This window comes from Podarcis gaigeae (genome assembly GCF_964106915.1).
Source record: "Podarcis gaigeae genome assembly, chromosome: 13".
Lineage (NCBI taxonomy): Eukaryota > Metazoa > Chordata > Lepidosauria > Squamata > Lacertidae > Podarcis > Podarcis gaigeae.
This window is the reverse complement of record NC_139689.1, coordinates 21,536,727-21,553,283: the sequence shown is the minus strand read 5'-3', so window position 1 is coordinate 21,553,283 and position 16,557 is coordinate 21,536,727. Positions and strand designations below refer to the sequence as shown.

Genomic DNA, 16,557 nt, shown 5'->3' with positions numbered 1-16,557 from the left:
ATTTTTAGCCCACTCTTTATTAAAGATAATTAAATAATAACTCTCACTAGACGGAGGCAGATGTTTGACTCAGTATAAAGGTGGCTTCCTAGGTTCCTAAGAAATAGATCAAAATGAACTGGCACCCAGAAAGTGTTGTAGAATCACAGAATTGTAGCATTGGAAGGTACACTGAGGGTCATCTAGTCCAACCCCCTGCAATGCAGGAATCTTAACTAGATACAGTGGTACCTCTCAAGACGAAAAACGCGCAAGACGAAAGGATTTTTCGTTTTTTGCGTTGCTTCGCAAGATGATTTTCCCTATGGGCTTGCTTCGCAAGACGAAAACGTCTTGCGAGTTTGCTTCCTTTTTCTTAAAGCCGTTAATACCCAGCGAATCCGCACTCCGCAAGACGAAAAAATCACAAGACGACACAACTTGCGGAACGAATTAATTTCGTCTTGCGAGGCACCACTGTATAGCACACGGACATCCAACCTCTTCTCAGCCAAGCAACTTTCTTTTTCATATAGAAAACACTACAATGACACAAGGCCTGAACTTATGGCAAAAAGAAAGAAACCTCCCCTACTGTACATCATTTCATATCTGCAATACTTATGTTACACAACAGTTTAAAGATGAAAATGAATACAAACTATGTTACAATGGCTAATGGCTCTATACATATTTTTATGACTGCATCGCTCTGGCCCACTTTTAGGCTGTGTCTCTATGCTCAAAGATGGAAAGCAGAAAATCGATTCCCGTGATCCCTTTTGGAGGCTTCCTCTCAAGCAAAATGAAGATTTGTGTTACTGCTACCACCCACCATTACAGTCCGCTCAGCTACCCAAGGAAAGGAGACACACAGATGGAGGAAGGTACAAAAATTTCCTTTATTGTGTTCTGGAAGCTCCAGTGTCATTCAGTGGGAAGGGGAGTAAGAATGGGAGGTTCCAGCCACCCTCCCTCCAGAGTTCTTGCTTTCCTGCCCATGTAGAGGAGACCTGGAAGAGCTCCGGAGGACAGAGATGACCCCTTTGGTGCCTGGCAGGTTTCCCTGAGGTTCCCATTGTGCCAAGAAGGTGAGGAAGGTCAGAGGTGACCTCCCCTATCCTCCTTCTAAGGCTCTGACCTTCTATCCTGAAGGCCGCTGGCTTCTCCCAGAGAGGGAGCATCAGATTGCACCTGTAGAATAAAAAGAAAAGAGGATAAGCCCACAGAGGTTTCCTCTCTCTCTCCCAGCCTCTGCCAGTGTTCTGCCTCTCACCAGAAACAGCCTCACACACATCTGGGGGGAAAAAATTCCTTCCAGTAGCACCTTAAAGACCAACTAAGTTAGGTCTTGGTATGAGCTTTCGTGTGCATGCACACTTCTTCAGATACACTGAAACAGAAGTTTCCAGACCCTTCTATATAGTGAGAAGGTGGGGAGGGGTATTACTCAGAAGGGTGGTGGGAATGGGTGATTGGCAGATAGCTGTGATGAACCTGTTGACGACTCTTAACGACTGCAATAGGTCTTACAGGAAAAAGCAAGGGGTGAGAAGGTGAAAAATGGCTTTGTCATGTATAATGAGATAAGAATCCAATGTCTTTGTTCAGACCAGGTCTCTCCATGGTTTTAAGTTTGGTGATAAGTTGCAATTCAGCAGCTTCTCTTTCCAGTCTATTTCTGAAATTCCTTTGTAGTAAAACAGCTACTTTGAGAAACACATCTGGAAAGAAATCTGTATCTGTAACACATCTGGAAAGAAAAGCAGGGGCCAGCCTCACAACCACAGCATAAGATCCAACCCACTCAAAGCTCACCCCACCCCTTCTCTGAAGTGAATTAAAGGCATTGCACCTCATTTTTTTCCTTTGTTTCTTATTTTTTGTCTTTTTTCTTGTATTTTTGAAATTCTGAATAAATATCATTTAAAAAAATAAAAATAAAGGCATTGCACCTCAGTATTGACCAAAGTGACTAGCACAAACATTTCTATGCTTCTACCACAACCCAAATATGGATGCTTAATTGACACTCATTACACTCGTACCTTGGAAGTCGAACGGAATCTGTTCTGGAAGTCCATTCGACTTTCAAAGCGCGGCTTCCAATTGGCTGCAGCCAATCGGAAGCCGTGGAAGCCCTGTCGGACGTTCGGGTTCCAAAGAACGTTGGCAAATCAGAACACTCACTTCCGGGTTTGCGGTGTTCAGGAGCCAAAACACCCGAGTACCAAGACATTTGGGATGCAAGAAACATGCGCATCTCCCAGCTGAGTGAGGCACACAGGACTTCCACCTTTGGACTGAGGCAACGCAAGGAAGGACAAAGAGCCATAGAAGATTGGAGCTCAGGGCTCAGTTCTCCTTCCTTGGACTCCCAAGATCTCACCAGACACTGCACAGGTCCTTTCTAGCGTTTCTTTCTTATGCTTAAGGCCTAAACAGGGTTTTTTCTTCCAAAACTGAAAGATGAGATTCTCAGAGTGCTGAAATCTGCCTGCTCAGTGCCAATGGTAGATTAAACTCAAACCTGACAACAGCCGATAATTGCAGCATACGAAAAAGTCATTACGGAAAGGTCAGGAGAGACAAGAGTGTCGTGTTAGCAGAGAAAGGAAGTGACAAAGGGAACAGGTGTGGCTGCTCACCAAAAAGAGTTTGCACACTGCATCTCTCCTGTGTAGGCAAGGGACCTTATCCCCATGGACACTTACAGGATGGCCTTTGGAGGTGCGGTAGAGATCTCATGGATCTCCAAGGAGGATCCTACTCTCCTCTTCCTTAACTTAAGTAGGACCTTGTCGTTTCTATTCTACCATGATCCTTCCTCCCACCCCCTCAAATCTCTATCCTCCATCCAGAGGGTGGGGGTGGGGATTCGGGGTAACGCGTATGATTTGGGGAAGTGAAATAGTTATTGGCAATTATCTCTGGGCAGCAGGAGAGAAAAGAAGCACAAAGACTCACACATCCCTGGGCTCTGCTAATCTCTTCTTGCCCTTGCTGCATCCTCTCCATCTCAGTCCGGATACTGTTCAGGGAGGCTGGGGATTCAAAAGGAGAAGAAGGTCAGTTGGTGACCACCGTGTCCAAGCCTTCAGCTGTGGAAATGTGCACTCACAAACACACACTCACATATAACACACACACACACACACACACACACACACACACACACACACCTAAGAACTCACCCTGCAAAAGTTCTGCCAGTCAGAAGCCAGAAGGGAAGAGAGGACAAAAATAAAGAGAGAATCATTAATCACATCCACAACACTACAAAGTGATTTCAGATTCCTAGAAAGCCAACAGATGCTAATCCCAGAAGACCCCCTCCCTCACCTAGTTCTTGGCCCACCTTCCTCCCCGCCCCTGCTCACCACGTTCTTCTTGCTCTCTCTCCAGCGCCCCCTGCAGTCCTGACCGAGATGCCGTCTCCTGGTCCAGCCGCTCCCTCAGGGACACAATCTCGATCCTTAGGCGCTCAGCCTGGTGCTCAGCAGCCCGGAGCTGAGAGGCAGACTCTTGCCTCAGCTGGCGCACCAAGGCCTGCAGCTCCTAGGGAGGCAGGAGGAGGGAGAAACCCGCCATATATAACATATACAATGCTGCCATTTCCAGCCATCCCACGCCAGTATCCCAAGTCCGCAGCCCAATACAAGGAAGAGGTGGGTCAGAATTACCGGGACAGTGCTAGGCAAGCTCATGCTCTCATCAGATTCCTCTGGGCGGGAATCCTGGGAACTGGCCCCCCGCAGCCCTTCGTTCTCAGCACTGAGGCGCTGCACTTCGTAGCTCAGGCGCTTGTGGGAAGCAGCCAGGTCAGCCTAGCGGAAGGAAGGGGGCAGAAGGAAAAGGAACAACTTCAACTTGGACCTGGGTTTCCAGAGGAACGATTTAAAAGGTGCACACCTCCCCGCTGCACATGAGAGGAATGACTCAAAAAAGCCCTTGTAGCACCAGGCACAGTGTGGCTTTATTTCTTCTTGTTGTTATTTATTTACTTATTTTTCTAAACCACTTAATACTGAAAAATCTCTTAGAAATATACAAGAAGACAGCAAAGGACCAATAAAGCAGTATCATATCATCAAATTTTAATTTATATATACATCACAGGCTCAATATGCGGCAGCTTTCTACGTTCTCAGCCAAAATGCAGGATGTAAATATAAAAAAGTGAAGAAATCACAAGCCCTTCATCCTGTGCGTCAGTCCATCTGCATTTGGACGGCCTTCCTGCCAGCAGTGCTCACTGCTGGCATGCGGATACTGCAAAGCCAGCGGTCAGTGGCGTTCCAAACCCCACACATTGCCTATAAAAGCAGCACAATGTGCAGTTTCTTCCCCCACACCCAAGGCCCACAGTCACCCACCGTGTGCTGCAGTGCTGGCACAGAGAAGCTGGCTGCATTTGGGCCAGTGTGCTGCATTAAGAGGGTTTTTTCACAATAGCGCTTGAGCTCTGAGACCCCACAGCTAATTCTCCCCTGGCCTCCTCGCTGGCCCAAGTAGGACTAATTCAGCCAGCTAGCCCTGGTGACTATCTAATACTTATTAGATGGATTTCCCCCAAATTGATTTCTGAACTTTGAACTTTATTGTTATTCATGTTTTTATACTGTATTTTATGCTGCTTCTACAATTAAGTGTTTTAAATTTGTTGTTAGCTGCCCTGAGCCCGGTTTTCTAAACCGGGAAGGGTGGAGTATAAATAAAAAATTATTATTATTATTATTCCCTCCCCCCCAGTGGCCACAGAGGGGCTACAACATTAAGAACCAGCCCTTGGTCAACACCCAGGGCCTTCCTAAACCAGAATCCCATGCACACCCCAAGCTTGCCACTTGAAATCAGAGCCTGCCCCTGGCCAGCCTTGCCCCCCCCCCCCAGACAGGGGCTCCCCACCAATGCTGTCCCCTTACCATTTGCTCCTGAGTTTGGCGCTGAGTTTCGCTCACTGTAGCTTGGAGGCCTTGGAGGAGGCGCTCTGAAGTCTGCACCTGAGTCAGGAGAACCTGGACCTGGTCAGAAGGAGAGAGAGGAAGGGGGAATCAATTTGTGGAAGGGGAAGCTGCAGTTTTCTTCTAGAGCTGACGCAGTGTTGTGATTAAGGTGTTAGGCTAGGACTAGGGAGACCCAAGTTCAACTCCCCACTCAGCCTTGAATCACGGGTCAGTCCCTATCTCTTCATCTAGCCTACCTCACAGGGTTGTAGGGAGGATTAAATGGGGTGGAAGGGGGGAAAGGAGATAATCTTGCACATCGCCCAGAGCTCCTGCTGGAAGCTAAGGGTTCACAATTGGTGGCTGGCGGACCCCAGTGGGTCCATGGCATCTGGTGGCACCAGTTTTGGGGGGAAATTGGTGGGGGGCACAGGCTTGGCCCTTGCCGGAAGGACAAATGGAGGGAGGCCAGAACCAAGTGAGTGCAGTCCAGGGTGAGACCCCCTGGCCTGATGGATGCCCCCCCCCACCTTCCTCCTTCACCTGGTGCTTCTGAGGCCTAGGCAGCCAGGCTCTGGGTATGGGAGGTGGTGCTACATGGCCAGATGAGCTGGGGGCTCCTTGGGGGACAATGGCAGGCCCACCCCACCTGCTGCCTCCTCCTCTCTCCACCCTGACTCCAGCAGGCAGTGGCCAAGTCCCCTCTGCAGTGGAGGGCTCGCAAGACACTGGAGGGGCGAAGGGGAGAGGAAGGAGGGTACCCCGGGAAAGGTGGGTGGGCGATCAAGCACCTTACCTGTGCCCTTACCTGTGCAGAGAAGGAGGCTGAGGTGGTTCCATATGGTCCAATTGGGGTGTGTGTGTCCAAAGGGTCTAGACGCCTTAGAGTTGGTGCCTATGGCAGCACCATTCACATAACAAAAACTACCACAGAGATATCGCTATTTTCAAAAGTAGGAGGTCCATGGCTCGGCTTTTGAAAAACAGGGGGTCCCCAGCACTTAGCTAATTGGGAACCTTAGAGGAAGAGCATGACTGAAATCTAACACCAAAGTAGCAGCAGAAAGAAGGGAGGCTCACAGAGGTGGATTTGGCTTCAGGCCCCGAGGGCAGGGCTCCCCCCCCCTTCCCACACACCTGCTTACTGCATTCCTCATTGCTGCGCCTCAGCGCCTCCTGCAGGCCGGCCTTTTCCCGTGCCCCCTCTTCCAGGGCTTCGCACTGTTGCTGCACCTGAATGGAAGAAGTCGGGGACAAAATAAGGGCAGGGAGAACTCTGGCACACCTCCTCCTCCCGTCTCCACCACCCCCACATCTCCCTCTAGGATCACAACACAACAGAGGAGCCCTCTATTTAGTAGAGGCCCGCCATGGGATTCATAAGCATGATGACAAAAAAATAACTTCCTTTCTGCCTTCGGAAGGCCCACCAAGGCAGCTAAAAATCAACTTTAAAACAAAACCAAAACAAGGAAAGCAGAGCAAACTCCTCAAAACCATTAGCGAGGACGAATCCAGACACAGGCCTGACGCAGTGGACCTCGCTCTTACTACAGTGGTACCTCGGGTTAAGTACTTAATTCGTTCCGGAGGTCCGTTCTTAACCTGAAGCACCACTTTAGCTAATGGGGCCTCCTGCTGCTGCCGTGCCGCTGGAGCATGATTTCTGTTCTCATCCTGAAGCAAAGTTCTTAACCTGAAGCACTATTTCTGGGTTAGCGGAGTCTGTAACCTGAAGCGTATGTAACCCGAGGTACCACTGTAGTTGGCAGAAAGACAGCAGGAACAGAGCCAGGAGGGGAATTCCCTCAGGGGGAATTCAACAGGTGTGGCACTGCGACTGAGAGAGCCTTGTTGAACGTCCTCAACAGCCCTGCTTTGGACAGAAAACTGCTGACCCCTAAGGGCTGACCACCACTCTGCCCTGCCTACACACCTGTGTGTGGAGCTGCGTCCACTCCGAGTCAGGCACCAGCTGGTACCCGGCCGGCGGTAAGTAGATGGTCTCAGGCACGAGGGTCCCCGTGGAGGAAGCAATGGAGGCAGTCTCTGGGCTAGGGGGACGCCTGCGCCGGACGGCAGGCCCCGGACTCGGTGCCAATGACGAGAAAGAGGCGATGGAAACGCTGTCCAGGCTGCGGGCAAATTTTTCCGCCACTCCTCCTCCTTCTGCCAAAGTGCCAGGGTCGTCTCCAGGGGCATCGGAGGGCACGGCCTCAGAGTCAGCGAGGAGGGATTCAGAGGAGCTACATAAAGAACGCTGAAGGAAAAGGAAAAGGAATGAGCAAGGAGGCCTCCCCAGAGACAGGCTGCCCAGTGTTGGTTCTGAAAAGACCAAATTCTAACAGCCAGGAAACCGGGAAGCTTAAGGAGGGAACCGCTGTTGCCTTAATTGAAACAGAGGGTTTCTAGTTGGCATTTCTAGTTTCCATTCATGACTCAAACCTTGACTTCCCCAGACTTGTAGCCAGCCAGGAAGAGCGAGTTTGTCCTGCCATCGCTCAGCTTGTGTGCTAATTTGCACTGGCGGAGGGAAACACCTGCAGATGCAGATTGCTAGTGATGTAGACTGCAAGGGCCATGTACATCAAGGTTGACCGTCAACTTATTCTGGAGCAAGGAATCACCCTCAGGCGAGCGCTGCCCTTTCCCCTCTTTACTCAGCTGTTACCCAAACGGCATCCTCACCCTATTCTGAGCTGCTTTGAAGCCGCCCTCCTGCTCTGGCTCCTTCCTGTTCCTCTGTGGCCCCTTTGCCACTCCCCTCATCCAACTCACCTGCTCACCCTGCAGCTCTTGAACCAGACCCTCGGCATGTGCCAGCTTTGCTTTCAGCTCGGCAATTTCCTGCTCCATGGGGAGAACGATCGCCCGGAGCCGCAGAGTGTCCTCTTGCGCCTGTGCGGGAAGAGAGAAAGGAAACATTTGAAGCCTTCTTCCTCTACCCTCAGGTTACGCCCTGTCTGGCCACCACATACCTTTTCCATCTGCTTCTCCAGCGAATCCAGGGGGTTGGGCCTTGGCAGCAAGCGGCTCCAGGTATTTTCCCGGCCGTCGCGCTCCAAAGCTGAGAGACGAGCCTCGTAGCTGGAGATGGTGTCTGTAGAAAGCGAGCAGGCATCTCAGCAGGCAAGCCAGGAATCCCGGACGCTGCCTCCCTCTCCTATAGTATACTAGAACTGCTTTGTTTTCCTTATCTACTTGTTTTTAATCCTGTATTTTATTCTGTTGAACCGCCCTGAGATTTTAGAATGAAGGGTGGTATATATAAAACTAATAAATAATAAAAATAAATAATACAGTGGTACCTCGGGTTACATATGCTTCAGGTTACAGACTCCACTAACCCAGAAATAGTACCTTGGGTTAAGAACTTTGCTTCAGGATAAGAACAGAAATTGTGCGGCGGCGGTGCAGCAGCAGCAGAAGGCCCATTAGTTAAAGTGTTGCTTCAGGTTAAGAACAGTTTCAGGTTAAGAACGGACCTCCGGAACGAATTAAGTTCTTAACCCAAGGTACCACTATAATAGAAAGTACTTCTCCACATGGCGCAGAGTTAACCTATGGGCTGCACCCAATGTTCATACTCAAAGCAGGCCCATCAAAGTTAATGGGCCCAACTAACTTATCATTAGTTTCCATAGGTCTACTCTGAGTAGGGCTAACATTGGCTCCAGCCCTACGGAACTGATTCTCACAAAAGGCAGTGAGGATTCAGCAAATTTGTGGCAATTCATGGCCACTCGCCTCCACTGCCCAAGGCCTTTGAATGCCAGTTGCTGGAAAGGAGAATGGCTGCAGTACCAGTGTCCTGCTTCTGGTTTTCCCACAGGCAACTGGTTAGCCACCGTGAGAACTGGATGCTGGGATACATGGACCACTGACTTGATCCAGTAGGACATTTCTTATGTTTGGTTCCTGGGAGGGAGGTTTGAAAACCTGCTGCCTTTTTATTATATACATGTAATATTTCTCATCATTATACCCTGTCCTGAAATCTGCTGAGATTGAGGGCAGGTTAGAAAAAATAAATAAGAACAAATGAAGGTTCCTGCTGTTCCTTCCCTGCTGCGCCCAGGCCTTGAGGCCCTTCACCTTTCAAGATGGCCTGCAGGGAAGCCACTTCCTCCTGGCACCGGCGCCGGACAGCGTCCACGGCCTCATGTTTCGTGCCTTCGCTCACGGCAGCCACAGCTCGGACGGTCTCCACTTCGGCCAACGCAGCCGACAGCTGGGCTTGCAGTATCTGGATGGTCTTTTGGGGGTCTGGATCTCGGGGGAGGTTCAGGCCTGGAGGGGCCCCCACATCCTTCACCTGCTGAGGTTCTTGGGAAGAGCAGGAAAATATATATATATGGATACAGAACTGAAGTTAACTTAAAGCCAGGACTTGTTAAGTCCCCACTGCCCTGTGAACTCTGACCTGACACTGTTAACCTTCTAACCCTTGACTCTTAACCCAAGCACCCTAACTCTAACTGTGACCTATGACTCCCCCTCCCCATGTAACGCAACCCAGAGCTCCATTCTAGGGTGACGCCATGAGGGGCGTGGCTTCCCATCTTCCCGCCCTCTCTCCCTGCCTGCCATTCAGAGCGGAGGCACATTTGTGTGTACCTTCCATCCTGGCTGTTGCTGCTGCTGCTTCGGGTTCCCTGAAGGCTGAGCGGAGCCCAGAAACAGCCGAGTAAAAACACGGGAGTGCTCAAAATCTATTGTATGCTGCTGGACATGGGCAAAAATATCCCAGCGGAGCCAACGGAGATAGCTACTTATTCATCTTCACTCTCTGCTGGACATTTCCTGAGGGATTCTGAAGAGACTTGAAGTGTAGGCGGTACAGCAGCTGCTGAACTGGTGCTTTCACTGCTCCTGGCAAGGCCTTAGGCGTGCCTGCGAAACAAAAGGTGAGTGGTCGTGAGTCAGCCTCCAAGCTCCTTAGTATGATTCAGGAAAGACCTACAGTGGTACCTCAGGTTACATACGCTTCAGGTTACATATGCTTCAGGTTACAGACTCCCCTAACCCAGAAATAGTGCTTCAGGTTAAGAACTTTGCTTCAGGATGAGAACAGAAATTGGGCTCCGGTGGCGCGGCAGCAGCGGGAGGCCCAATTAGCTAAAATGGTGCTTCAGGTTAAGAACAGTTTCAGGTTAAGAACGGACCTCCGGAACGAATTAAGTACTTAACTTGAGGTACCACTGTATTTGCGGATTGAGCGCTCTGGTTTCAACACACATACTTTGCCCATACTCAGAGGTTGTCTTGTCTTTATTATTTACTGCCAGGTAGCCTCTGACTGGAATCTTGCTACAAATCCTAGCTTCAAATGAAGCCCGGGAAATGCACTGCGCAGAACTGGATACAGCAGTGGACAAGCTGGGACTGTGCCTTCCCGCCCCCTGCCCCAAAATACAGCGCTGCTAGTTACTGCTGCAGGAGGACTAGAGAGGCTCTTCTCCATTCAGCTTGCTACCCCCCAACAGAACCCCCCATCCCCTCCTTTTGTCATTTGTTTCTTGCTGATAGTCTGGCTGGGTGGCTTGAAGTTTAGAGGTATGGAAATTCTTCACTTACCGTGAATTCCTGTTCTTCTTGAGTGGTGGAGGCCAGTGGGCTGGGGATTTGCCCGGCTGCAGGCGCCAGATAGGCAGGGATCAGAGGCTCTTCCATGGAAGGCAGAGCCTCCCCCCTTGGATCCCTAGTTGTCAGCTCGCCAAAGTGGGAAGACCCACGTTCCGGGAATCTGCAACGTCTGTTCTGTCGTTGGCTGTTTGCCTACTGTGGACAAAACGAGGGGGAAAGAGAGGTAATGGCTCCTCCAGTAGAGAAAAACAGAAATTCATGGTAAATCAAGAATCTCAATTTCTCTGATCAAGGAGGAGGAGGCCTGACAACGACAACAACAACGACAACACTATTTATATGCCAACAACAACAACAATACTACTATTTATATGCCACCCATCTGACTGTGTTGCCCCACCCACTCTTCCAGCAGCTTCCAGCAAAATATTTTAAACACAGTAAAATATCAAACATTAAAACATCCCTGTATGGGGCTGCCTTCGGATGTCTTCTAAAAGTCACATACAGTCGTACGGTGGTTCTCGAACAGAATCTGTCTGGAAGTCCGATTGACTTCCGAAAACGTTCAAAGACCAAGGCACGGCTTCCGATTGGCTGCAGCAGCTTTCGCTTCCAAAGAACATTTGCAAACCAGAACACTTACTTCCAGGTTTGCGGCGTTTGGGAGCCAAAACGTACGCGTACCAAGGCATTCGAGAACCAAGGTACGACTGTAGTTGTTTATTTCCTTGACATCTGACGGGAGGGCTTTCCACAGGGTGGGTGCCACTACCCCTGCCTGGTTCCCTGAAACTTCACTTCTCGCAATGGAGACTCTGGGAGCTGAACCTCAGCATCCGCGCTGAACGATGGGGGTGGAGATGCTCCTTCAGGTATACTGGGCCAAGGCCGTTTAGGGCTTTAAAGATCAGCATCAACACTTTGAATTGTGCTCAGAAATGTACTGGGAGCCAATGTTGGCCTGGGATGCTGAAAATCAGTGCATCTCTGGGTGGGTCCCTGTTCTCCAACAACCTGTACTGTGTCTCCCTGGGAGTGCTGAACTCTCTTGCAGGACACATTACCCAAAGGTGCCTTCTGATGCAAAGGTGTTGATCTGGAAGTGATGGACCAAGGAGAAAGCTACCCTACAGATCTCCTCTAGAGGTGCCATCTCCCAGGAAGCTCTGGAGGCTATGGCCCCCTGCCTCACTGAGTGTGCAACTGAGGCCTTTGGGAAATGGAGATTGGCTGACGTGTAAGCTAGGGAAATGCAGGAGGGTTTGAAGGACAAGAAGAGTGTGCTACACTGTCTGTGGGTTCTGGTCCTGACTGCCCTGAGAGCATGTGCGCTACCCAAAAGGCAGAGCCTGGAACTGGAACTAGTTGTTGCCATAGTAACCTGCGGTGGTCCTGCCTGATGGAAGTGTAGAGGTATGGTTCTGTCACGTTGATAGAGGTGAGGAAGTCACCCTTCCTGAGGCTCGCCAGGATGCTGTGCAAAATCTCCACGTGGAACTTGGGAGATTCAGGATGGACCATGTGTCTCCAGTCTGCTTTGGGACCCTGAAGAAGGCTGGGAAGACCCCGCCCTCTCAGGGACTGGGATGTGTTTGATGGCCTGGATTGTAAGGAGATGCTGGAGGGCTCCTTGGGAGACTGGAACTGGGAAGAAGACGCCCCTGGGGGCCTTGTGGAACTCGCTTATCTGCTTTGAACTGTGTCCAGAATCCAGTGGCCTGAGATAAGAGGACACCCAGGCCCTTGAGAAGCTCGCAAGCCGCCCCCACCCACCCAAGAATGTTGGTAGCCTGAGGGTCCTGTTGGGTGCAGACTTCATGGAAGCCCAACGACTGCTGTTGCCGGGCAGAAGAGTTTTTGCTCTAGGAGGCCCTGCTATTCCGTCATGCTGGTCTGTCAGCCAGTCCTTGCCCTCCAAAGAAAGATTAACCTCTGAGGTAAAGCCTGCTTCCCACAGGTGAGTCCAGCTTGGGGGGTGGCCAGGCCCCTGCTGAAATCACCTTGTGGGCGATACATCCACTCTCAGCAGCAGAGACCTGGGCTTCACTGCTGTCTCCCCTTCTTTTCTGAGGAGATCCTTGAGGTAGAGTGGAACTTTGCAGGGGGAGCCCCACTAAATCCTCCCCCTTAGCTGTGCCTGGGACCCCCTGTGCCTCAGAGCACCTTCTAATCTGCAGCTTTCCTACGACCTTTCCTAGCAGCTTTTTTGGGGGTGCCCTGGGGTGGCTATCTCTCTCTCCTCCCCCCCCCCCCCGCTCCCTGACCCAAGAGATCCTAGCAGGTGCGTATTAGGGAAGCCCATCGCGTGTGTGCCTCTCTTTCCTGGCTCTGCTGCTGCGGGTGGTGGAGGGTGAGCGAGCCCTTCTCCCTCCCCTCGGGGTGCTGGGACCTCGGGAATGCAGCGTCGGGGGTGCCGAGATCTGCCCGGGCTGAAGCTTCTGCTGCGCCCCTTTGGCAAGGCGGCCTGGGCACCAAGTGTCCAGCAGGGCGGCGAGGGTGGTGCAGCGAGGTGCTCCTGCCATCGGACTCCTGCTTGGGTAGCTGGGGGTGCCGGAGGGAGGGTGGGACGGAGAGTTGGGGGGGATCCTGACCCCTGCACCCCCTCTTTTTCTATTTACCTTTTGGGGTTCCCTGCAGACCTGAGGCTTTTTTTTGGGAAGCTGGTCGCGGATCCGGCTTGGCTCCGGAGGATCCCCCTGCCTGAGCGCAGCAGGAGCGTCTGGGTCTCTTGGCGCTTCCTTCTTTCGGAGAAGTCGCCTTTCTCCCAGCGCAGGCAGCAGCCGAGAGAGACGCGGGGCAGGAAGCAGGAAGGCGGCCGGGCTCCGCCTCCCCCGGAAGAGTCTCGCATCCCTCCCTGCCTATCCGGCCCAGGAGCCGGGCAGAGTCCCAAGCTGGCGCGCGCTCTGGCTGGCCGGCCGGCCGGCTGGTCCTGCTCCTCCTCCTCCTTCCCCGCCTGGATCAGACGGGGGGAAGAGGCTCGCTGCGGGAACAACAGGAAAGGGAGAAGCCGGCGCTGGGGGAAAGTGGGTGTAGCTTCCCGCCAAGTCCGCCTGCCATCTCGGCTTTTGCTTGCTGCCTCCTCCACGCCCCCCCCCCCCGCAGTCATCATTAGGAGGGCGTTTAAAGAAAAGCAAGTTTTAAGGGGCGGGGAAGGAGGAGCAGGAGCGCGCCAGCTTGGGACTCTGCCCGACTCCTGGGCCGGATAGGCAGGGAGGCTGCCTTCCAACTCTTTATTTTTATTGATAAATGCAATACTTACAAACACAAGCCAGAACACTAAACAAACTTATTATACATAGATACATACCCCTCTCAACTTAGATTACAAAAAAAGAAATCAAACGTACTGTACAAACTAAACATACATACATAAACATACAAACATAAATTTTGACTTCCAACTCTTTAAAATTCTATGATACTACGTCTGGCAAAACCAAGCTTTAGGCATTGTAACTTTCGTGCAGGCAGCAGGTGTGCATTGTTTGTTGCATTTATATCTCACCTATGCTCCAAGAAACTTAAGGTGCTGATGTAGTACACACCACCTCCCCATTTCATCCTCAGATGACCCAGTGAGCTTCATGGCTGGGTGGGGATTCGAACCCTGGTCTCCAAAGGTTCTAGTCCAACCACTGCACCATGCTGGCTGAGTTGTAGTATTTGGATTCTAAGCCCAGCAGTTTATTCAGAATACAGCATCAGCGGCATAGGGATCTGTCTTGTCCCAAACCAGACCCCTGGGTCCATCTAGCATGCTGCTGTGTAAGCCGATTGGCAGCTGCTCTTCAGGGTTTAAGAGTTGCATCTTTTGCATGTGAAGCATGTGCTGTGGTTTACAGCCTTTCCCTGCCTGGATCAAATGGGGATCTAAGTGTATAAAGAAAAAACTGGTGGGAAACCATTCAGCCTTGTTAGGTAAAATGTGGGGTTTCGACCCTACTTGCTGAGTTGGATAGAAAGTGAGGTTGCCTGCCACTGCAAACGCATTACTAGCTTAAAACAAAGCTGGATTGCTCTTTTTCTCCATTTGACTCAAAGCTGGTTTGCTGGGGAATGCATCAAAACAGTATTTCACAAGAAACTACAGGATAGATGTGGACTGTGGATAACATGGTGTGTACGCTACTTCCCAAACCAGCAGTGCAAGTGTAGGGGGTGTATGTGCACAGCCTGTGCTTCCTCAATGGGAAAGTGTCACTCCATCCATGCTCAAAAGCCGTATTGTTGTTATTTAGGATTGAATGTGCTTGGATTGGAATCTTGCCACTGCCACTTCAAAGAAAAGCTTGGTTGGGTCAGGCCACAGACTCTCTGAGCATCCTGTTCAAGCAGGACATGAAGGCAAGGGCACTCTCCTCATCTTCCCCAGTAATCATGGGCATGTTCCTTCTGATACCATTCATCCCATACAAGTTATATACCGCTTGGTTGTTAAAAAAAATATATCTCAAAGCAGTTGTGGGAAAACCTCAATGCAAACACTGGATGTAGTATGTAGCCCTGATGAATAGCAGCAAGGGATAGCCTTATTCTCTACTAAATTTACTAATCTGCCTTTTAAAGATATCTAAATTAGTGGCTGTCACCGCATTATGGTGGCCGTGAACTTGAGAACTTGGGTGATGTATGAAGCGGTTCCTTCATGCCTATCCAGACTCTCCTGCCAGTTTCATTTCTTCAAATGACATTCTGAACTACACAACAGTGATGTGTAGCTGTGTCTTTCAAATGCAGAGTCTTTTTACACACATTTGCCAGCATGGAGGTTAGGATCCAGGTTAGGACCACAGATGTTTTAAAGCTCCCCAAGATCTAGATCAGGATCCTGTGCTGAAAATTTGTCCAAAAACTGCACAAAAACAGGCTAATTGCTATGGTCAGAGATTTTATTTGCTAATTATTGGGTGGGAGTAATGCTTTGTTTACTACTTGAAAACTGTTAATGTTGTTTCTTACTATTTATACGGCTGGTGTGTTGTTTTTGTTTTTCCATTAGTGTTACAGTATTTTATACAAAATAATAATGTATTATATGATTCCCCTTTCCCACCATGGTATTATGTATTAGTATATATTTTTCTTTATTGTAAGTTGCTTGGGGACCTTCAAGTGACTAATAAATTTAACCAACAAACAATTTAATGTCCACTTTTGCCCTGAGTGCCAATAAACATATAGGGAGAAAGATATACCCCAGCTATGTAACATTTCCTCCTATATACACAGCCCAGAAGCAGAGGCATATCTAGGATTCTGTACACCCTTGGCAAGGAGATGCATTGGCACTCGCTCCGGGGGGGGGAATCACTTTAGTGCGGTAGCCACATCAGGAATCACTTACACTTTATGCAACCCAAGTACTCAAAACGTCCAGAGGGAGGGAGAAGAGAAGTGAGGAGGAAGGGTGAAAAGATTCACACACCTTTGTGCAGCAATGTGAGAAAGATATTCTCCCATGTTTGATCTTGCAGTGACAGCAGTGTCACAACACTAGAAACGCACATACGTCATACACTCCATAGTCTTGATAGGTGATTTTTGTGCTCCCCCAGTGGGAGCTGGTTTCAGTAACCCTCTAGGTACACATCTACCTGGGTGTAAGCCCCACTGAACATGGTGGGACTTACTTGTGAGAAAGCATTGCCAGCATCTTCATTTTGCTGAGCTTCTTTTGTATTTATCACTTTGAGCTTTTGGGTTGGGTGCGGGATATAAATCAAAATAACGCTCAATCTTATTGGAGAAGGCAGCCTTTTAAACAGCTACACACGTATGCAGTGCGTACGTCACTGTGTTCTGCAGCAGAGTTTCCCCTTCAAGTCTCCAAAATATCAGATGCCCTCTCCATAGGAACTCAGAGCAGGGCAGTCTGTGCAGCTCCATTCCTGCCGAGATACGACAGGCACCCACTGGTATCTTTCCAGAAACAATTGAAGACAATTTTTGTTTCAACAAGCTTTTCCATCTGGATGAAAAGATCTCTTCCTTGGGTATTCACTGTGTATCATTCTTAAACCTATCTCCAGTTATTATTACATTT

At 50.0% G+C, this 16,557-nt stretch overlaps 1 protein-coding gene across 6 annotated transcripts; it reads right to left on the bottom strand.

Annotated features, from left to right (window-relative positions):
- Window positions 1–862: 862 nt before the first annotated feature.
- RABEP2 (rabaptin, RAB GTPase binding effector protein 2) lies at window positions 863–13,475 on the bottom strand. 6 transcript variants are annotated; one of them, XR_014557296.1, is made up of 13 exons: window positions 13,133–13,475; window positions 10,503–10,706; window positions 9,543–9,818; window positions 9,021–9,251; window positions 7,904–8,025; window positions 7,704–7,823; window positions 6,862–7,185; window positions 6,063–6,158; window positions 4,905–5,003; window positions 3,663–3,806; window positions 3,350–3,537; window positions 1,947–3,023; window positions 863–1,293 (listed from the first exon to the last, which is right to left on the bottom strand). XR_014557296.1 is itself a non-coding variant. In XM_083708076.1 (13 exons), exons 3-13 carry the CDS (start codon window positions 9,547–9,549, stop codon window positions 1,108–1,110), a joined length of 1,464 nt encoding a protein of 487 aa, XP_083564202.1. In that variant the 5' UTR covers window positions 9,550–9,818; window positions 10,503–10,706; window positions 13,133–13,461; the 3' UTR covers window positions 863–1,107. The 6 variants fall into 6 exon arrangements, 2 of the variants coding, with proteins under 2 accessions (XP_083564202.1, XP_083564203.1); XR_014557297.1 differs by having other exon boundaries at window positions 10,503–10,703; XR_014557298.1 differs by having other exon boundaries at window positions 863–1,173; window positions 2,947–3,023; window positions 13,133–13,472.
- Window positions 13,476–16,557: the final 3,082 nt, after the last annotated feature.